Genomic DNA, 24,335 nt, shown 5'->3' with positions numbered 1-24,335 from the left:
AAAGCCTGCTGAGATCGTAATACTATGCATGAAGACAATCTGCTAATCATTTTTGGAGACAAAATTGATCTACCCCAATGCATCACTGTTGACTCGCATCCCTGACTGACAGCACATAACTATCCGTTAGGTGCCCAACTCTTGTTTGTTTATCAAACAGCATTGGATCTCTCTTTCTTTTCGACAAGCGAGTAGGCTATCTAAATTGTCTTAGAAGGGCTTTGATTCTCACTTTGCCAACCCATTCCCCTTTTGTCCTCTCCATTTCTGACTGAAGTACCAAAGGACTCGGTAAAACAAAAACAAACCTTTTTAGCAAGAGATCTGAATGGTTATCGAGAAGAAGGCAGTAGAGATTGTTCAGAATCCACAATATCAGGAATTTTTCCTCTTCTGGGTAGGGCAGTCAGTTTGACATCCAGATCAGACATATTCCCAGCAGACTCATTGTTTTAGCCAATTCTCCGTCAAGGAGAGAGCGGATTCCCCATACAGAATGGTTCCTCCATCTGTTGTCATTTTCTCAGATTTGCCAGCTATAAGGGCATCTGATGATTGACCCCATTCTACAACCATGTAGAATCACAAACTGTCCACCACCATTTTCCCAGTACCGGATCCTGAAGCTTGGTCTGTTGATGCTTTTATTCTCAGTTGGGAGGATCTGTGGCCTTTAGCCTATTCCTTTCCCTAATGATATTAATTCATAAGATTATAGAGAAATTGAGGGGCCAGAAGTGCAGATGCTTCTGATTGCCCCTCTCTGTTGGGACAAACCCTGAACCAATGATCTTCTTGATCTAGTGATAGATCTAGATAGGTAGGTCCTTGTCATGCGGAATGTTCTCAGCTTTGAACCCATGTGTTCCATCCTAGCCCAGAGCATCCTCTCCTTCAAGCACAGTTCACATTTGGAGAGCCTTGCAGCATTAATAATTCAACCTTCAGTCGTGGAAAGGATTGCACGAGCTAGAAGGCCCTCTACTTTAAAGGCTTATGAAAGGAAGAGGTCATGATCAGGAACTGGTGCAAAGTCAAAAACATCATTTTTTTGAGTGCCTCTGTCTCACAAGTAGCTGACATGTTGTTAGTTTTGCTGGTTCAAGAAGAACATGTTGGCTCTGATTACTAATAGTGGCACATCATGGAAAGAAGGATCTTGGTCATAACAAAGATCTCTCTGACTTTTTGTGCATAGGCCTAAATCAATCATGCTGTTTTCCTAAGTGGAATTTTTTCTGGATTCTGACTTGGCTGAACTCAAACAAATTCAAGCCTTTAGCCAGGACCCCACTGAAGCTTCTCTCATACAAAACCTGTTTCCTGATAGTGTTCATTTTCGTTTGCAAAGCCAATTAATTTCATGCCCTCTCTTTTTGAATTGGTATATTTTCAGTTTCGATTAGATGGCTTGGTGGTCCTTACAATACATTTCAGTTTTGTTGCCAAGAATTGGTTGCCATCTGTGGACATTCAAAACCTCATCATACAACCTCCTTCCTCTATTGATATTATAACCTAAGAGGTTTTCAAACAAGACCTGGTATGTTTGCTTAGACTTTATCTGAAGTGGTCTGAGTTGTGTGTGGATTTCAATGATCTCTTTCTCTCATTTAAATGTGGGAAAGAAGATATAACTCCTCAAGCACTCTGACATATCGTTTGAACAGGGTCTCCTTGTAAAAATCACTGCTCATGAGATAAATGTTATTTCTGCAAGCCTTTCCTTGAACATCATATCTTTATCATGATATCATTGAGGCCATCAGTTGGCATGCAGAATCTACCTTCTAGAGTTTAGCCATGAGATGTTGCTCTACAGGGACAAATTCTGGACCTGGTAGACTCATTTGCACAGGCAGCTACCAGACCCAATTGACAGCACAACCTGAAGATAAGCATCTAGAGCAACTTTCACTGGATTCACAAGGAAATTTTATGTGGCAAGATGATCTCATTCTTTTGTCTTTCCAGACATAAACCATGTCCCCTCGGTTTGTGCTGATTGCAGTTAGGAGAGTGGATTAACTTTTATATGGGGAATAAAATATTCTCACCTCAGAGATTACTTGGATTCTCAACATTCCCTCTGCTTGTTACCTATTATTCTAATGTTAATATGATCAGGGAACAAATTTGAAGGAGAAAGAAAAGTTTTTAGTAAATTATATATCTAGAATAATGACCTGGTCACATTACTTTATTACCTTCCCATCCTCCCACAATACAAGCACCACATTACATGATGTTCTGCTCAGCTTAAAAGCACCCCATTACATGATGTTCTGCTCAGAATGCAAGCACCCCATTACATGATGTTCTGCTCACCTTAAAACTAGTGCCTCCCATTACATGATGTTCTGCTCACCTTAAAACTAGTGCCTCCCATTACATGATGTTCTGCTCAGCTAAAAACTAGTGCCTCCTGCAGGCAGCAAGGGGGATAATGGTCAAGTGTTTTTGCCCTTTGCCCTTTATAAACAGAAAAATGAATTTTTGTCTTTGGGAGGGCTGGATTCAAGCGATAGTAGGACTTATATTCCCCAATGTGAATGTGATTGGGTAAGTATTCTGTGAGAAACATAATTTACTAACAAATTTGCTTTCTTTTAATGTCATAGCTCAGTAACCTTATGCATAATTGGATGTCATTTGGTAGGTTAGTATATGACATGTAGAAGTACATTTTCAAGGCTTAATTTTGATTTATTGATGACGGAAAAAATAGTTCCTGAACAACTGAACACATTGCATGCAGTTTGGTGTGTAAATTGTTTCAAAGCCAAAGATGTGCCTCTTATTGGGTTTGTCTCGACAACAATATTTTGAAGAGAATGATGAGCCCATACGATTAATTTTATATCTTCACAAGGAATGTTACTTGTAACCAACTTATCTCTTGAACCCTTATACATAGTTCAATGCAATTTCAGTGGGGAATTTCCTTGTACATGCTGATGTGCCTTTTAAAGGTTGTATCTCTTCAGATCCAATACTAAATTATTTTTCTATTCCAATCAGTATTAAATCACCACTACAACAGATCCTTGTAACCATGACAATTGAGGACCATTCAACCTATTCTTATGTAACTAGGTGTATACATTGTCTCAATAACTAGATATGCCTTTTATGGGTTCTGTCCTGTCAACTCCATTTTTATTAAAGCTATGACCCTAACTTTACATTTTCATTTTGGATGTTTAACTGGCATAGTTCAATAGCCATTCACTATTCTAAAATTGACTGGCATAGTTCAATAGCAATTCAGCATACTTTGACTAGCATAGTTCAATAGCCATTCAGCATACTCTAATGCAGTTTAATACTACCTGCAACATCTTTGGCAGCAATGGAAATGGTACAAAGACAGCATGGCAAATGAATGGTACAGTAAAAACAAAGTTTGAAAACGGTATGAAGACAATACTATATGATAAAAAATACCATTTAGAACAGTATGATACAGTATGACACAGTATGATACAGTATGACACAGTATGCTGATCCAGTTATATAGCAATCATTTAAATGGTTGTTTTCAATATTTTGTACTCATCTTATTAGTATTTACCAAGAATTGATAAACTTTGTTAAAGTTGAAGTAATTGAGAAAACTTAATTTCAATAAGTCCAGGTGGTAAGGCACTGGGAAATTATCTTGAAATCATATGAAACAACCAGGCACAGTAAGTAGATATCAGAAATGGGATGAAATGAGAATGGTATATTAGGTGATTGAAACAATTGAAAATGATAGGTTAAATGGTAAATAAAACTGGATACAGAAAAAATTACAGTTCTCTGAGCTTTGATGCAAATGTGCCTTACATGGACTTAGTCTTGTGGACAAGAGTTATCATCTCCTGCTTGCTCAACCCCATGACCTTAATTTCTGCAAGATAACTTCACCTAAATTCGTTTGATCTCAACTACATTTGATAAGTAACATCAGATTGATGACACTTTAATCTAGTGAGTTTGATTTCCAGCCATCCTGGATGTTATTCATAACCATTATAGCCCCGGATTATCCATCTTCCTGATCTTGGTTCCAGCAGTATAACTTGTTGCACTTCAACTAGATTGGCATGCAGCTGTATGTTGACAAGTCTTTGAATGAAGTGTCCTTTAAGTGCTCCATGTTACTTTGGAGCAGTTATTGCTTCTCACCTCTTGCACTCTCAGCTTTGTTTTTCACATCATAAGTTTACCAAAGAATGTACCGTTATATTGATAAAATCTTGAATAGGAGCATATAAACCTTACTATACTGTTTTTCTCATGTGTTGCATTTTGAGAAGTTTGCCAGGTTAAGAGCATATCTGGTCTTGATGACAAGAAATATATTTAATTGAAACAATGATTTTGATGACAAGGGTGATGATTGTTGTTGTTATTATTATTATTATATCACCTGAACCACTAGTGATGACTATTTTCTCACTGATTGGCAACTATTAAAGCTATTATCTACTCTCTTTTTTAGGCTGTCGTTGTTTGTCTTGATGCTGGGGCACCCGTGGATGCTGTACAGGTAAGAAATGTGTACTTTTGCTTTTAAGTTAAACATGTTTATGTCACTGTTTAGTTAGTCGGTAATTACCATATACATGTATGCATGTTTTTGAAAAATCTTGGTTAGTAACAGGAAATCATATACATTTATGAAGATTATCACATTGTGTACATATGTACTCTGTTGTTTAGATGGCTGTCAGCAGATTCATAACTGATCTTTTAATTTGATGCCTATATGCACTTAGTGATAAATCTTCAAAATTATTACTATTCCATAAGGACACAAGTTCTTTATTCATTTGATTGTATGGTGCAAATACCTGTTGTATTTTTCTTATGATTTCCACTTATTTGGGGTCAGAAACTTTTATTGTAGTTATATTGGTGGAAATATAAACAAAAATTAGATTGAGTAACATATGGTGTCATTCTTTTACTTGATAAACCTTTTTATTACATGTAAACCTTTAGAGGATGTGTTTTAAAAGTCCCAATTTTCAATGGTCCTAAAATAGTTAGCTTATTTTGGTTCCAAACATTATTGCTAATAATTTTGAAAATATTTGGAGGAACCAAACACAAGCTCAGATTAAAAACTTTTAATGTTTACCCACTGCATCCATTTTACAAAAATATTGAATTCTAGTAAAGACAAACATGTACATTCATTGACATTGACAAGGCTGTATTGAACAATACAGACTGTATTCTTTGCTTGAAATATGGATATGAGTTGACTGTGTTATAAAAAATACGGGCCCCTTCCTTGACTTCACTAACAGAACCTATATCTGGATTTAAACTTATTGTAGGAATTTATGAATTAACTGGAGTAAATTTAAGTCTGATTTACAATAAATGATATGTCTTAAATATTGACATGAATTTTAGTGCATATGCATGAAATTGGGTCCGGTGTTGAGAAAATGTGTAAATATACACTCCATAATGTGACCAATGCTGTTATTCTTTAGAGAAATAAAGACGTGATTTCCCAATGTCTCTTATTGTTTAAAATTGTCTATTAATTGCAATATATGTTTTAGTTCAAGATTTTTTAAAAATTTTATAATTCTCTTGGTGAACAAGCCTACTATCAAAGAAAGAAATTGCACTGGAGCTTCAAAGTGCTACATGGCATCTCTCACATCTTGGATTACTTCTATTTTTGTCAGGAACTTTTCTCTCTAACCATATTCAAGAAACTCCTTTGTAGGAGTTGTGCTAGATTCCATGTTGAAATTAGTTTATTGTCATGTGCACTACTCTCTGGTAAAGAAGGTCCAATGTCTGCAATCCCTACAAACTTATTTAGTTTTTGACAAACTTTGGAAATGGATACAAAAATTATAATAGTTGATGGACTAAAATTAATATATAAAATTAAACTGGATTCATTATAGTTCATCCACTTTATAGTTTATTTGAATAAATTCAATGTGAAAAACATACAATTTGAATACGATTCATATATCATACTTTGCTTTTCACAACAAAGATCTGTGCCAGTTTTTTCTGCTTTTTTTCTCCAAGAATTGACAACCGACAAGTTTATCACACATACTTCAAAAACTTTGTTACACTTGGAATAAAATTCTCTTTCATTTTAAGCATGGAGTAAAAAACTCTCTTTTTCATATGGTAATCCTCTTTATACTTCAGGTAAGAAATTACAATCATCCTGTGCAGAATAACAGCTTCAAGGTATATGTATAAACCCGCAATAGGTACGCAGCAGCAATACTCTGGAAAACTACTAAAGTAGAGATAAAACATGCTATTCGGAAAGGCATTAAAGAATTGCTTGTCAATTTGATGAATTTAATTTATAGAACAACTAGTCTTGCTGCCGCTACCTAATTTCTTTCATTAGTTCTGCATGCCTCATGCTGTTATTCAAAGTTTAAGCTGCTTCTATTGGAAAATCAAATGTGCACTTTTGGAATAAATAATGCAAATATAAATTGTAATATTTCCTTCTGATCTTTAAAATTCCTGTCAAGATGCCAAGATGACTGAAATGTACTTTAGATGTATGTTACTGTGGAAATATTCTTATAAATATGAACTTAGTAAAACAACACAGAATATTCATGTTTGTTGACTGACATTTAATGTTTTGAGCCACATCTTCATAAGACACTCACACCTAACACAGTTATCCTGGATAGAGTCTGACATCAATATTTCACAGATTTATGTATAACAATGCTTTCTAACATTTGATTGCCTGAGATTGCAAAACAGATTTTCTTAAAGGATGGTCATTTTTAACTTTCATGTAAGCATCTAATAAAGGTATTACATTTTTTCTAACCTTTGATTGCTTAATTTAAAACTATTATACAAATTTTTTGGAAAATGGCATAGAAAAGAGATTGGACCCATGCTGCTTGATGCTATAATCACGAGAATGTCACAGCAAAGTGCCTGAACCACACGGGCCATGCTGTTTTATTCTATTTTCCTGAAAACGTCATACAAAATGCTTGGGCATCAAGGGTCATGCTGCTTGATATGATTATCAAGAAAAGCCACTGAAAAATGTTTGGATCACTAGGTCCATACTATGAATGTCTTGGAAATGCCATTAGAAAGTGCTTGGGCCGCAAAGGTCATGCTGCATGATGAGAGATAATCATGGTAATGTCATATAAAAGTTTGGATTGCAAAGGTCATGCTGCTTGATGTTAGAGTTGTGCAAATGTCATAGAAAATTGCCTGTGCTGCAAAAGCCATATTACTTGAGGCAATCATTGTGGAAATTCATAGAAAAGTGTTTGCACCATTTTTTTATACTGATCTAAATGAGCATTGAATGATTTGGTTTAGTCCTGCCTTGAACGTGAGCACTGGCATAGGAATGTCATTTTACTATTATTATATAGGAGAGCACAAGAATGATGGGTGACCAGACAAAAGAATACCAAGTCAAGTAGGGCGTACATTAGAATAAACTGATGATTGACCAGAAAAAACATCAGCTGAGTAGGGCAAATGTAAGAAACGATTGATGGGTGATGGGACAAAAGTTTTCCAACAGTGTATGGTATATATGTGTAGGGTCGCAGGACAAAATTTTGCCCAACCAAGCAAGGCACATATAAAAATATATTGAAGGGTGACCTAACAAGCACATACCCAACTAAGTAGAGCAAACATTAGAATATATTGAAGGGTTACTGGACAAAATCTCACCCACTTGAGTAGGGCAAACATTAGAATATACATGTACTGATGGGTGACTTTATAAAAGGTCGCCCTACCAATTAGGGCAAACATTAGAATATACGGAAGGGTAACTGGACAAAATCTTTCCCATCCAAGTAGGGTAAACGATAGAATGTATCAAAGGGTAACTTTAAAAACAGTTGCCCATCCAAGTAGGGTAAACATTAGAATGTAGCAAAAGGTGACTGGACAAAAGCTTGTCCAAATGAATAGGGCAAACATTAATATATGCAATGTAAGATCTAGAAATTCAGATATTTTGACATCAACAGTTTTCATAAAATTTTAATGAACAATTACTGGTAAAAATTCACTTTTGGTTCTTGTTACGATCAAGATAATACGTTCTCAAACAGAAAACAAACATTTTAAAGAAATAGGAATAAAAATGAGTAGGAGTGGCATCCTGTTTTTCTAACGGGTCAATCAAACTTGTCCACGTATAGTCCTGCTTATGTCAAGTGGGCCTTCTGGTTCTCTGCTATAGTAATCATCAAAACCTTGTGAAGCAGAGAATCAGCCTCTAAATCCTATAGTACATGCGCACCATCTTGCATTTGAGTTTCATTGAAGCGCTTGATATACAAATTGTTTTTGTAAATTCGTTAATCTAAATTTTTTCTAAGCTACTTGTATGAATGCTGTCATCAGAAAATTGCTCTGTTATGCATGTTTCGACACTGTTTGAAACCATTCAGTAAGAGAACAAATGGTGATGTATTTAAAATACCACTTTAATTTACTGAATTTCTCATTTTATAAAGGAGGACAAGTCTACACCCCTTCACTTTGCCTGCGCCCAGGGTAGCATTGACATGGTACAAGCAATGTATGAGAAGCAACCAGACCGCTTTGCCAAGGCGCTGACCTCGGAGGATATACTGAAAATGACACCTCTCCATCGTGCTGCTCTATTCAACCATACTACCGTTGTAGACTTTCTAATCAAGAAGGTTGGTTAAGTGGATACAAGTTATCCTAAAACTTCTATAAAGGCAATTACAGTGATGAAAGAGAGGACACTGCCATGCTTTTATTCATCAGAAGGAAAAATATCGGGAATGTCTTGAAGACAGTATTGTTTGTGAAATGATATTTAATGCTAGGATATGTGATCCCTTTTGACAAAATAAGACGAAATAACTACATATGAAATATTGAAGCAATAAAGATAACATTATGTTTGGGAAATTCAAAAATAAATTTAAACATAATAAAAAAAATCAATAAAATATAATAAAGCAAAACAGTATAAACAACAGCGCAAAAGTGTTTAACTACTTGAACGATGTAGAAAATGGGAAGGCCAGAGAAAGTGTTACTAAAGTACATAGTAAATATTACACATTTTGAATCTGGTACAACACACCAGAAAATTCATGTTTATGTGTTAGAAAGGAAAGCCAAAGAGGAATTTAAAATGCAAAACTATCAAAAGAGAATTTCAGAATAAATTTATGATGCAACATAATAATCATTGTATTAATTCATAACAGTTAGAATGAATGTCATTGTGCATATTCAATCCTGGTATACCAAGATAATCTTTATACACTGAGTGAAATGAAAATGAATTGACTGTCATAAAATTCTTATAATTGTCTTCTCAGGCCAGTATGCACATATATATTTGTTATTAGGAAAAGAAGAGTGGAGGCATTAAATAAAAACTGATAAGATGGGTTCAGGGTGCAGCCTGATGAAATCTATTATGAAGTTAAATACATTTTATGGACCCATTCCTAAATGTGTAGTTTGTTTAAAGAATGACCCTATAATGATATGATCAGCAAAATTAAGGAGTATATTTATCCTAAAGGGTGCAGATTTTGAAGCACGTGATTCCCAGAACAGAACACCACTTCTTCTTGCCTCATCTAAAGGCGGCTGGAGAACTGTTCACTGCCTGCTTCAACACGGCGCAGACATCAATTCCAAGGAGAAAGAGAACCGAAACTTCCTGCACCTGGCAATTAAGTATGGCCTTCATCTAGATAATCTTGGATGTCACCTGATAAAGGTAGATCATAAAACAAGTATGTATTTTTGTTAGTAAAAATATGGAAAATTTACAGGTCCATCTGGACATGCATTTTTCCTCCAATTAGAATATAAATAGCTTATGAGTCTGCATAGATGTGTTTGACCAATCAAATTAGACCTCTGTAGAAGGAAGCTGTGCCTTGGTATTAGATTGTATGGCAAAGGGAACTGAGAACTCTTATATGAATATATCCATGCATCTTTGCTCTAGATATTTTAAAAAAAAAATTAAATGATGGTTGCCTATAGTAAAATTAAGTTTTAGATGTTACAGTACTAACTGCCACTCTCACTGAAAAGAACAAAAATTACCAAGAGGTTCTTTCTGGACATTTGTGTATCACAAGTCTCTGAAAAGTAATTTGCAATGAACATTTCCATCCATTTTCAATATCAAAGTCTCATGTTCATGTTGGAAAACCAGAATTATATTTGCTTTGGAAGCCAATAAACGTTTATTCATAATTTGCTGTTTTTCATTTTATAATGTAATTAATGTTTTAAAAGAAGAATTATTTTAAAGATTTGTGAAAGAACAATTTTTTTACATGGCTTACATATCTTGCTTTCTTTACATTGACTTAATTGCTCTTACAGGCAAGATTTATAATTTGAATTTTTTGTATTATGAAATATTTAATTAGTTTCTTTTTTAAAATAAATGAAAAAAGAATGAAAGGACCAGATATTATATGTTCAATGCCGAACACCACATAAAATTGTAATTGTTTTTAAACATCTATTAAGGGAGTGAAAAATCTATTGAATGAGCGAGACAACTTTGGCTGCACACCGCTTCACTACGCAACTAAAGCAGGACATCTTGTCGCCATTGATGATTTATTGAAGCTTGGTGCAACCATCAACCTGAAGGACAACGAGAAGAAATCTCCTTTCCATTTTGCAGCAAAGTAACTCTTTTGCACAAATACTTGCATACTTACAGAAGTTATCACCTGAACAACTTGTATCTTTCTTTCGCTCTTTTGTTTCTCATTTTTTGTGTTATTTGTATTTTATTTGTGGCTTGTTTTCGTTGGCAAATTCACAAGAACAGTTAAGAAGAGGTACAAGTGTCAATTAGAGAAGAGGTACAGGTATTTATTAGTCTTTCTGCAATTAATCAGACAATGTTGAAAACATTATTCAGCTTGTACTGCTAGAATTTTCTAATTAGTTTAAACATATTTTATTGTTGCAGAAGTTCTAAAAATTTTAATTAGTCTCCTCCGTACATAAGTATTACAACATATTCAACATGACAACAGTGACTAATAATGAAAAATGATTGGAGAGAGCACAATGACAGTAATCACAATTTGAGTAGGTTATTTATTTTGTTCAATATCAGTAATCCCAATTTGAGTAGGTTATTGAATTTGTTCAATATCAGTAATCCCAATTTGAGTAGGTTATTGAATTTGTTCAATATCAGTAATCCCAATTTGAGTTGGTTATTGAATTTGTTCAATATCAGTAATCCCAGTTTGAGTAGGTTATTGAATTTGTTCGATATCAGTAATCACAATTTGATTAGGTTATTGAATTTGTTCAATATTAGTTATATATTTGCATACATGTTGTAGAATTCTATATTTTTCATTTGCTTAATTGCCCTTTCCCCACAGCAATAAATTTAAATAGTTACAAATGACATTGAGAGTAATTTTTTCATCAGTTCAGCTCATTGTCTGCTATACTTGGAACAGAACATGAAGAATGCATGGTGGTTTCATTTCCAACACAAGAACAAAAGAAGTGTCAACAACTTGAACATGTTACATATCAGCTTTTTGTAAACTTACATTATGTCGTAGTCTAGTATGGATATTATCTAGGGTTCACTTAATAAAACTAGACATTTTATTAGATAATATTTTTGGACATAAACATTTTTTCAAAGCACATCTGTAAGATGTGCTACATTGAGTATCTTGTTTGAGATTGTTCCATAAACTACTGTAGAGGGTATAAAAAAGATGATGTGATAGACTTGTGTCCTGAAATTGCAAATAACCATGTTATTTAAACATTTACGATAATTTGTTTGTTTTGACACAGGGCAGGGAGTAATGTAGTGAGATAGTCTTGAGTTTTGGCTCATTTTGATGTTGTAGAATGTTAATAAATTTTGCCTCTTTCTTTTAGACTGCAGACTTTCCCAACTTTCAAAATAAAGAGATTGCCTAATATAAGTTGTATATAATTTTGATAAAATTTGCCTTCTAATGATTTTAATTCCAAGGTTACTAAACTGAAAACAATATAATTATATAAACAATGTGACATATGGTATATTTGCATTTTAGCATTAAAATAGTTTACTGCCAAATTCATATAGTAGGTGGAAAAGAAGGGTTTCTTACTCATGGACGTGCTAGCTGATTGAAGTGGTTTTCTTTTAATTCATCAAATTGTTAACTATACATATTCATTGATAACTATACATATTCATTGTTAACTATACATATTCATTGTTAACTATACATATTCATTGTTAATTATACATATTCATTGTTAACTATACATATTCATTGTTAATTATACATATTCATTGATAACTATACATATTCATTGATAACTATACATATTCATTGATAACTATATATATTCATTGTTAACTATACATATTCATTGTTAACTATACATATTCATTGTTAATTATACATATTCATTGTTAACTATACATATTCATTGATAACTATTCATATTCATTGATAACTATACATATTCATTGTTAACTATACATATTCATTGTTAACTATACATATTCATTGTTAATTATACATATTCATTGTTAACTATACATATTCATTGATAACTATTCATATTCATTGTTAACTATACATATTCGTTGTTAACTATACATATTCATTGTTAATTATACATATTCATTGTTAATTATACATATTCATTGTTAATTATACATATTCATTGTTAACTATACATATTCATTGTTAACTATGTTATAAAAACAACAATAATTATACCGTAATTGTACATGTATTAGAATATCAATGTTACCCATCTCAAGCAATTGTATATGATTTAGTTTTGCATAGGTTTAGCTAGCAAATGATTGATTTATTTATCTGTGATACATGATGCAGTTGTCTTTTGCCTTAAATAGTCTCTTTGCCAAGAAAAACAAATCACATGACCATCTTTATTGGCATAATAGTCACATGACCAATAGAAATAAATCAATTGTCCATCTCCATTTAATCTTATCCTTTATCTTGTATTACAACATTACTTCACATGTATGTAATAAATGAAAATTACTGAAACAAAATGATTGGAGCAAAATGTTTTATTTATTTGATTATAGAAAATAATGCTTATTGGGAATCTTATGGAGAAAATACTATCCTAATATGAATCATTAATACTGCAAAGCCACATTATTGAGTTCTAAATTATTAATATTTATTGTTTATTGCCTATGAATTTTATGTTTCTAAACCACAGCAGAATTAAGTAATTAATATCTTCCAGCAAAGATTTTCATCATCATGGTATGATATGTAACAATAACACTAAAATGTTTCTCGGTATTCACACATGCAATAAAAATAATTAGAATCTTTGAACTAATAGCACTGTCATCAAGTATTTAATATGGTGTTCCTATATAACATCAGTCATTTGGGAAAGAACATAAAGGCATGCATCTTTGACATATGTAATACATTTTTGATTGATAGGAGATTAGTTTCCAAATTGCCTCGTTCCATGTTATAGGCATTAACCAGTCAGTACAAATCCCTAGTGCTTATATCAAAGTCATAGGATAAGCTTTTCATTTTTCCTTATCTGAAATTTATGATACATGTACTGTCATGTTTCATTTCATTCCATTGCAAGCATTATTGGGTTTGTTTTAAAAAAAATCTTTTTCTGTTTCAGAGCAGTTTATTACAATAATATAAGGATATTTTATTACAATATTACCAGGATAGTTTATTACAATAATGTCATTATAGTTTATTACAATAATATCAGGATATTTTATTACAATATTACCAGGATAGTTTATTACAATAATGTCATTATAGTTTATTACAATAATATAAGGATATTTTATTACAATATTACCAGGATAGTTTATTACAATAATGTCATTATAGTTTATTACAATAATATAAGGATATTTTATTACAATATTACCAGGATAGTTTATTACAATAATGTCATTATAGTTTATTACAATAATATCAGGATAGATACCATTGGTGTTGCTAACATATAATTATGAACTCTCATAAACTATCCTCTATTCAGATATGGTCGATATAACACATGCAAACGTCTTCTTGAGAGTGAGATGGGTCCAAACATTATCAATGAAACAGATGGGGAAGGTCTTTCAGCGCTACATCTTGCTGCTCAAAATGGCCATACCAAGATTATATCCCTTCTGATGCAGAAAGGTGCTTACTGCACGAGGTAAGCCTACCTATCACCAGATAAATACATATCTGCATCTTGTTTTTGTACTCACAAACATATGACATGAAAAATCAAAATTCTGTTGAAGGAACCTTTAGAGTGGTCATAAGCTATCGTTTATCAGATCTGCTGTTCAAAGATAGAAAGGCTAATGCAATGGCTTTTTGTCTTTTGTCTGTCCATCTCCCTGACCATTAGTACAAGTTTGTTATTGCTCATCCTTCAAAAAAAGGATGGATTATTATGAAATGTTTCACACACATTCATTTGAGTGTCTGGTTGGCCTTAAATAAAAACAGTACTTCTTAGGTATCCATTATCACCACCACGGTGGCCATATTGAAATTTTGCTCGCAACACTTACTGATTGGATGGCTACAGCAAAATGAAGTTTCAAGAAAAGACTTCTTATGATCTCTGGTTGGTCCTAAATGAAAATAGTACTGATCTAACATCCAATATTGCCACTATCAGGTGGCTGTCTTGAAATTTTGTCATTGTTCCTCTATGGATGGTTGAATAGGCATTGGGTTGTCACTAAAGGACTTTTTATGATACATAGTTGATTCCAAATCAAAACAGTGACAGTCAGACCTCCAAAATAGCCAGCTTGAAAAAAAATCTTGTTATTGCTGCATCTCCTGAACACATGCCAATAATGACATGGGATTTTGACTCAAAGACTCCATGTGAAGTTTAGATGGTTGTACAAATCTTACTATTGCTGCTTCTCCTGAATGGATGCTTGTATCAGAATGGGATTTCTACTAAACTCTTAATATGAAACTTAGTTTGCTCCATATGAAAATGCATTTCAGACCTTCATTATGATTGCAGTGTTGGCCATTTTGAAAATGTTGTTGTTGCGTCTCCTGAATGAGTGCCTTATTGACTTGGGGTTTTCACTAAAAGCATATTTATGATATGCACTTAGTCCTAACTGGAACTTATGCCTCTCAAACATATAAAATGGTCACTATCTTGAAGATCATGGTATTTTTATTTCTTCTGAATGGATGGTCATAGCAACATGGGGCTTACAATACCTAGATGGTCCTAAATGAAGATGATGTCAATCAAATATCCAGCATGGCTGCCATGGTGGCCATATTGAATATGTTGTTCTCACTATTTCTTCCAAAATGATGCTCATATCACTTAGTAATACTTATACTGGGATATTTACTGAAAACTTATTATGATATTGAGTGTGTCTTAAATGAAAATAATGCTGAGCTGACCTATTAGGATGGTTGTATTTTGAGAAATCTTATTACAGTTACTTATCCTGATCTGACCTCTTAGGATGGTCATATTCTGAGAAATCTTATTACAGTTACTTGTCCTGATCTGACCTCTTAGGATGGTCATATTCTGAGAAATCTTATTACAGTTACTTATCCTGAACTGACCTCTTTGGATGGTCATATTCTGAGAAATGTGTGTGTGTGTGTGTTATAGGTTCTGAGTAAAAACCATGCAGATCTGACCAGCAAAACATTTCCTCTTTTGTGAAGGATTTTGAGAACCATATCTAGTGAACCTTGCGGTTCAGTCAAAGGTATTTGTTTGAATTTTTGTTCTTGACTGTACTTATGAACAGAGTGACCTGTCAACATGATGAAGATGATGATGATGATGATGATTTATTTATTTATTTACAGAGACAATTTGGACAATACACCTTTACATTTGGCATCCGACAATGGCTATACAAAAAGTATGCGTCTGCTGTTAACAGTTTATCCGAATCTCCTGAATGTAGCCAACAAAGATGGGGTTAGTATGAAATATGCTTAAATTATATTATTTTTTTCTCTGGATCATATTATGTTTCAGTTATCTCTGAGAATTGAAGAATACGTTGTATCTGATACAAGATGTTTCTGTCTTTCTTTGTGCAAATACTTTATTTTGCCAGGACACATTGATGCCATACATCTTTATTCCTGATATACAGGATTTTGTTTCCGTGGTTATTTTTGTTGATTTTGTTCAGTATAATTATTAAACAATTTTAATTTTTCTTTGAAGTTGGTGAAATATTGTATGCCTTTTGTTTCACTTTCTGCCTGATTTAAAGCTGTCTTCTGTACAGCACACTCATGCAGAATATCTTAAGTATTTCCTAAAGAAAAAGCTGTCAGCTGAGAAAATGTCGACTGCATAAATTATGATGAATCAGCTGCTAACATCTACCATTGTCCAGTTAAATCATATTGGCTGTATTTTATACATCTGTTATATCAATAATGACCGAATATTCTGTTCTTTTAATTAGGATACTGCTATTCATGTCGCAGCTAAGGCCGGCCACAGCACAGCTGTCGAGTTGCTAATGTCCTTAGGTGCCAAGTTTGAAATAAACAAAGATCAAAGAACTTTTTTTGATTGTGCAATAGAGATGAAGTATACAGATGTAGCTTACACAATTGTACGGCATGAAAGGTATTAATTTGCTACTATTCTATTTCAACTTCCTCTACTGCCACTACAACAATTACTACTTGTACAAACTCAGTTGCTGCTGCTGCTACTACTAAATACCACTACCACTACTACTACTACAACTACTACTACTAACCATTAGATATAGTATAAATAGAACAACTAAATAGTGACCAACAGCCTTTTGGTATGGATTGCAATGACATAGTCTCATACAATACAGACAAACACAAAAAATATTATTTTCAAAATGTATGCTACTTGATGTTTCTATATTTTCTTACCTTTATTCAGCAATACTTGTTTTCAGTTATTGTAAGAAGTATATTTTTATTATGTTTTAAATTGTCTTTATCAAAGCAAGTTTTATTTTTCGATGTAATAGATAATTTTTTCTGAATAGATTTCACATAGACTGTCAAGTCAGCCATGTACAGTATTGTTTAATTAGTAATTTTAATGTCATAATACATATGTTCGCTTACTTTTCTTCTGGATCTCTTTTCATGGTATTGAACAATGTCATTGGTACTGACTTCATAGAATGATATCATATTGGAGAAGAATCTTGTTTTCCTCACAATAAATCATTTGGCATGGCTTGTAGCAAAAATGAATCAATGAAAATCTGTGCCTCTGGAAATAATGGAAAATTTACAGCAGGCAACATTGTTGTATGCCATTACATAACTGATTTATTAAATTGAAAAAAAATTTCTTCAGATGGGAGGAGGCACTTGAATTGTGGTCACCTGTTTTTGGCAAACCCATCAATGGACTAATTCAGCATCTTCCAGATGTGTGTTTGGTAAGCTGTAATTTGTTGTACAATCTTTTAAGTGGTATTTTATATTTCCAGTTTTACTTTTTTTATATTTGTATACTTAAGTATTTGACACCATAAAAGTAAAGTCATTTGGAGATATATCAAAATAAAATCATCATATTGATTATTGTACTTTATGTTTTAAAGTCTGCCATTACAAATAATAACTAAAACTATGAACATTATTTTTTAAAATTATTTTATTATGCTTATTAACAAATTATCACATTGAGGTAATTTAATTAATAAAATCAGTCTTTCCAACCATTCTTGGGATTAAATATTAAACACTTATTTAACTGGATAAGAGGAAATTATGCAACAGATAGCACTTTATACTTTATGAAAGATATTACAAACTTCACAAATATTTTTGTTGGGTAGGAACTTAAAATAGTATTATATATTTGCATTTTATTCAGTTGCTTCATACAAATTTCAAATAAAGGCACCTGTAACTCGGAAAAGTCACCTTCAGCCACATAATGCATGAAGTAAGTTTTCAAAAATAATCAGAATAGTGGATTTTAGCAAGGTCACAAAAGTTTTTACATTTGTACGTTTCTATCAAGTTTATGTTTCTGTCATATAAGTGGTAATGTTTGTGCTAATTTCAGACCATTTTACTTTTGTTTTCAATGAAAAGAAATTTACATTAAAAGCAAACTTCGCATTTGTAGTTAATGCAATGTTGGTGTGAACATGCTGATAATGTGTTCCTTTCCCTTTCTGTAGGCTGTGCTAGACAGATGCCGTGTTGCATCAATAGGAAACACCAGCACCAGGTCGTATCATGTAAGTAGTAAACTGACATAAATCTTTTCAAAGTGTTGACTGCATTTTCTTCTCCAATGTTTCTAAGACTTTGGTTTTGGAATCATATCTTAATGGTCCTCCTGGAACGATGTCTTAATGGTCCTGAAATGATCTAAAAATGGTCCTGGAACGATGTCTTAATGGTACTGGAATGATCTAAAAATGGTCCTGGAATGATTTCTCGATGGTTCTGGATTGATGTCTTATACCTCATCTTAGAAAATGATAGCCTGTTGTTGTACCTTACCCTTTCATTAGTTAAATTAATTTGGTAATTGAAACTAAAAATGCTTTTTATCAATTGATATATATTCATGTCATTGCTAAACTCCAGAATCCTAAATGTTGTCACTAGGTCAAGGTTGTCGAACAGTGGTTGAACATATGTTTGTAATTTATTGTTATGGAGTTGTCATTAGATGACAACATTTAATAGAAAAAATACATACAAAGACATTTTTGAAAGGTTAGGGAGAAATGGGGGTCAACTAGTTGACCAAAACCTTTTTGGAGGATAAATGATCTTAAAGAGTATATTAAACTTTGGTGAAACTTTCAAGAGTATGTAAAACTCTAAAGATAAACTTTGACTTTTTTTGAATTTGTTAATACCTAAATGGTTGATTGTTACTGTAATATACACTGAATAACCTTATATGATCCACACTGAAACTGAACTTCCAGGAGAAAATTATACTTTAAGTATGAGGATGGCTTCCAGCTAACGTTTGAAAACTTGTAGACTGCCAATATTAGATGATACAATACTAGCCTTTACAGTTGTTGCTAGGTAAAAATGGACATAATTTTAGAATCCTTAATTATATTTGACTGAGAAGAAGGAAAGAGAATACCCATGCATATTAAACAGGCAGATAAATATGTTTTGTACAATATGTTTACCAGTAGACACTAGTTAGTTAATTTATACAAAACTTGAAGCTACTGAGATATAATTCACTCAAAGTTTTTCAACTTTTCATTCATGTATAGAAATATTAAACAGTGGTAAAAGTATTGTCTGTGATGAAAGTGTATGAAGGAGTCATCATGGCATGTTTCATGTATGTAAAGGCTCCACATAAACACACACACACACACACACACACACACACACCTCATACATGTACCATAAAAGTGATTCAGAATTCAGTAGGTTTTAAATGACTACATTTATTGAAGACATATTGGTACCTGTGATCAACACATGGTTAGCTTCCTAACCATATATATATATGGTTAGGAAACTATTCTAATATATCTTTAGTCTATTATATACAAGGTCATTACATTTAAGATTTACCTATTCAGATTTCATTCAATTAAAGTGTGTTAGAATCTATACACCTGATATTTGGAAGTATTCCTTTAGGGGCCTGTGCAATCTGTCACAAGAAAAACCTGGTTTCACTTGCTTAATAAAATGCTGTTTAATTGGCGACTTTGTTAGATACTTACATAGGTAAAGCATATCTTACAATTGCAAAGATTATGAACTTAAACAAAGTAGAGATTCTATATATGGTCATTACTTTTGCAAATGGCTATAATAGTGACCAGGTTTTGCACTGAAAAGACTGCACACAACTGGACTTTACCAATTTATTCTAAATGGTCAACTTAAAAAATATCCTATCAGATGGTTTATAATGCACATTCTTACCGTATTCATTGAAGATTTGACAATGAATTTATCCTTTAATAATTTAGCTTTACTAGAGGGTCAGTACCAGTTGCTGTGTGGAACCAGTCACTGCATGAAACCAGTTATTGCACAATTGCTTCTTAATCTTGACTGTGTGCAGTATATTTTGAAGTAGCAGACGGAAGCATGTAATGTGAATATGTGGTACATTTTATGTCTGCAACTAACAAAAATACTACTTAGAATTGAGAATAGTTAACAATCATGCAGTAACAGATGAAAGCGTGCTTTTCACGTAAAGTCTCATGACACTGTCTGCTTGAGGATAATATCTACGAAGATATTGAAGTACTTTTCTCATTATTTGTATTAATATTTTATAGCAATTTAAATTTTAGATAGACTGCTGTTTTTAATCCTTGTATGACTACTATGTTCTGTCTGGTCTCATGGAATAACCAATGTTTTCTTTTAACAATATAATCCTTATATGACTACTATGTTCTGTCTGGTCTCATGGAATAACCAACATTTTTTTGAGTAATATTATTTGCAAATATTATTGACTGGGCCTTTACTGTAAAGGTTTCTTAGTTTGTTTTTTTTTTTAAATTTGAAACTGGTATTTATTTTTTTCAACCATCCCAATCCCACCACTGAAAAGTACTTTCTATTTTTAACCAGATTTATCTTGCATGGTTGAAAAATTAGCAGTTACAGCCAAGGTTATTATTTTGTTTTTAGTTTTCAATCGGAGCATGCTTGGCTTCTTTGTGAACAACAAAACTGCTGTTTTCAGCTTCAGCCATTTTGAACATTCTTCAAAAAATATTACTAAAATGTGCACTTGAGAGCTAAAGGATTGAGTCTATTTTAGGAGTAAAGGATTCACAATCTACTTTTAGTATATTTTTTAGCTGTTACTGATTTGTTTTGTTATTTAGTTAATATATGTTTAGGAAATAGTTTGTATTCTGAGTATAACCTTTGTTGTAAAACATTCCTGAATAAGACAAATCTACCTCAAATGTTCAGTTTTATGATAGTCCTTTGATAATATTAGAAACGGAAATATATTTCAAAAAATACAAAATAAATACTGATAAAATGACAATTATTATTTCTATTTTCGACAATGGCAAATAATAAAGTGCTACAGTTAATAGTTTTCAGTGTTCCAAAATGACAATATTTGAACAATCAGTCCCTTTTTTAAAGAAATGTTTGGTTGATTGCATGCAGATGGAAACCTGTACAGTAATATCTGAGTCAGTATGTGCAAAAGACGAGATACAATCTAAAGTTAGTAAAATCAATGTTCTTACCACTGTTTTCAATGTCTTGTATCATAACAGTTGGGTATAATAATAATAATAATAATAGAAACTTACATATATACTTGAGCACCCTCCATACTGGCCTGCTCTTCTTCTTCTTCTTGTGCTAGGGTTTAATGCCATTTTCAGCACAAGATAGGCTATACATGGTGGCCAGTATAACTGGTGGAGGAAGAACCCTGGAAAACCCCCGGAAAGAACCACCGACCCATGAGAAGCTACTGGCAAGCTTTCTCATGTTACCCATGTTAGCCGAGCCTAAGACTCGAACCCATGCAGACAGAGGTGAGATGGCAGTGATCCATAACGGTGAAAGCTTTAGACCACTTGGTCACTCGGCCCCGCCCCCACAGTATACTGGTCTGCAAATAATCTTCTAATAATATGTTCCTTCATATATAAGATATCAAGAATGATGTTCCCAACTTCGAACCAAATGCACTCAAGCTATGTGTTTCATTTTCAGTTCTCCATTCTTGGACTTTGAAATTCCTTTAAATCAAGTTCATGCTAAAATCTGATCAATCTACTTTGACCCTCTTTACTAAATCTACAATATTTGTCCTTTATCACTAAAACAACCTCTCATTTTAATCTTAATGTATTATTCAACAACACTTTACAAAAGATATATGATGGATATCATTTGTCTGTGATACTGGCCTTGAGATCTTCAATAATCAATCACTTTCATTGACCTCTCTTTTACCCTTTACATTGCTTGAATACTCTTTCCCTCAATATTTTCATGGGAGAAACTTAAACTTTAAAGTTTTACTTATGAAATATTTGTTTAATATGGAATCAATTTATTATCATCTAATTAATCCATTTGATATGTTGGAAGAACCTTCTTAAATAGATTGTAACTTATATTGCCAGTGGATGTACATGTATATGCATTCTGTATATCATTATCTGATTACTCACTGTACAATAAATGTATTTCTTTTTTATGTTTCACTATAATTGATCTAACTGCCAATTTAAATTCTTTCTACAAAAAACAGCATTTGCACAATGCTTTTATTGTTTTCAAAACCTCTGAACATGTAGCTAAAGTTTTCTAAAGTAAAATTGCAGGTTTTTGGGAGGCTATTATATATGTGCATTTACTTTTTATTGTACGGCAATAAGCGATTGAGTATATCTATAGATGTATCAATTTACAGATCAAATATAACTTCAAATATCTTCAATGTCCACTGGAACATGTCGCTCAAATGAGAAAACTGGGAAAAGATTATACTCCGATGTTTGCCTTAAATGTAAGTATGATAAACAACATAGTTCATAGCTAGCTCAAATGTTAAGAGTTAATTTTGTGTCTTTTTTCAAGTAATTGACATTGTTTAATTTTTTTGTTATTTAAAGAAAACAGTATATAATCAATTAATTTTCAATGACACAGCGTATGTTCTGGACAAAAGAAACATTTTATGGAACATGTCTGAAAGTTTGTCTCATATTAATCACAATTTGTATTTTGATGTTTTCCTATTATTATTATTATTATTGACATTTACAACGTACTTGCAGACAATGGTTAAATATGGTCGGGTACAATGCCTCTCGCATCCAGTTAGTCAGGCATTCCTAAACATGAAGTGGTAAGTACTTTAATACATGTTTAAATCAAACAGATTTAGAAAATATATTTTTGTAGGGACAGAGAGAGAAGGGGTAATTAATTTGAATTGTGATGGCCAGACTCAAGTAGGCCTATAAAATAATCCAGCTTAAATTGCAATACATTGGAAATTTAAATTAATCTGAGAAGAGCACAGAATTTTGCTATATGAATTCAATGATAACATTCCAGATCAAAGGGAAATAAAATTTGAATTATTTGGTAAAATATAAATTTGATGGTTAAAAAGAAATGAGTCTTGGTCTAGGTATTCCAAGTTGTAAGCAAGCATAATGAAATCTATGAAATTTATGTTGGAAGTTCTTTATTGTACACTTGAAGACATTCTGAAACAATTAATAATAAGAACAAGCTTATAAAATATAACTGACCATGATGAGAACAATAAGAGATGGGAGTAGAAAATAACAAAAGACACACTTTGTTTTTTAATTAATTGTGAAATATTATATCAGATACAGTGTAATCAGTTACAGTCTCTTTCAGGCGAACTTATGGCTCATGGTTTCACATGACCAATCTTGTCCTTTATGCCATATTTCTTGCCCTGCTTACTGTAATGATCACCACATGCAGTTATGGGGCTGTTGCCATCAACCACGGAAATAACAGCTCTGAAGCTAATTACACAACATACGACATCAGACCATGTGAGGTGAGTACATTTAATGAGGCCCTATGTGTGGCCTGTTGGAAATTTGATATCGATAATCACAGTGGTATATTAACCATATGGAGGACAAATAAATGTATGAAATTTGATATCAATGAATCACAAGGCTATAATAACCATATGGAGGACAAATAAATGTATGAAGTTTGATATCTATGAATCACAAGGGTATAATCATATAGAGGACAAATAAATGTATGAAATTTTATATCAGTGAATCACAAGGCTATAATAACCTTATGGAGACAAACAAATGTATGAAATTTGATATCAATGAATCACAAGGTTATAATAACCTTATGGAGACAAATAAATGTATGAAATTTGATATCTATGAATCACAAGGCTATAATAACCTTATGGAGACAATTAATGTATGAAATTTGATATCTATGAATCACAAGGTTATAATAACCTTATGGAGACAAATAAATGTATGAATTTTTATATCAATGAATCACAAGGCTATAATAACCTTATGGAGACAATTAATGTATGAAATTTGATATCTATGAATCACAAGGGTGTAATAACCTTATGGAGGACAAATAAATGTATGAAATTTGATATCAGTGAATCACAAGGTTATAATAACCTTATGGAGACAAATAAATGTATGAAATTTGATATCAATGAATCACAAGGGTATAATAACCTTATGGAGACAAATAAATGTATGAAATTTGATATCA

At 32.5% G+C, this 24,335-nt stretch overlaps 1 protein-coding gene across 1 annotated transcript in view; it reads left to right on the top strand.

The window, feature by feature from the left end:
* LOC149807122 (transient receptor potential cation channel subfamily A member 1-like) overlaps nt 1–24,335 on the top strand; it is an 81,410-nt gene that overhangs the window by 42,189 nt on the left and 14,886 nt on the right. Inside the window, exons 7-18 of the mRNA XM_089962328.1 lie at nt 4,490–4,537; nt 8,517–8,705; nt 9,572–9,772; nt 10,543–10,706; nt 14,080–14,244; nt 15,912–16,026; nt 16,529–16,695; nt 17,419–17,503; nt 18,257–18,316; nt 22,492–22,587; nt 22,859–22,929; nt 23,457–23,625. Of these exons, the coding sequence (XP_089818454.1) occupies nt 4,490–4,537; nt 8,517–8,705; nt 9,572–9,772; nt 10,543–10,706; nt 14,080–14,244; nt 15,912–16,026; nt 16,529–16,695; nt 17,419–17,503; nt 18,257–18,316; nt 22,492–22,587; nt 22,859–22,929; nt 23,457–23,625 (1,530 nt within the window). The remainder of the gene's footprint in view (nt 1–4,489; nt 4,538–8,516; nt 8,706–9,571; nt 9,773–10,542; nt 10,707–14,079; nt 14,245–15,911; nt 16,027–16,528; nt 16,696–17,418; nt 17,504–18,256; nt 18,317–22,491; nt 22,588–22,858; nt 22,930–23,456; nt 23,626–24,335) is intronic.

The sequence above is a fragment of the Sinohyriopsis cumingii genome, chromosome 1 (genome assembly GCF_028554795.1).
Source record: "Sinohyriopsis cumingii isolate HCF-2022 chromosome 1, ASM2855479v2, whole genome shotgun sequence".
NCBI lineage: Eukaryota > Metazoa > Mollusca > Bivalvia > Unionida > Unionidae > Sinohyriopsis > Sinohyriopsis cumingii.
The sequence above is the reverse complement of the archived record's forward strand: the minus strand, read 5'-3'. Positions and strand labels throughout refer to the sequence as shown.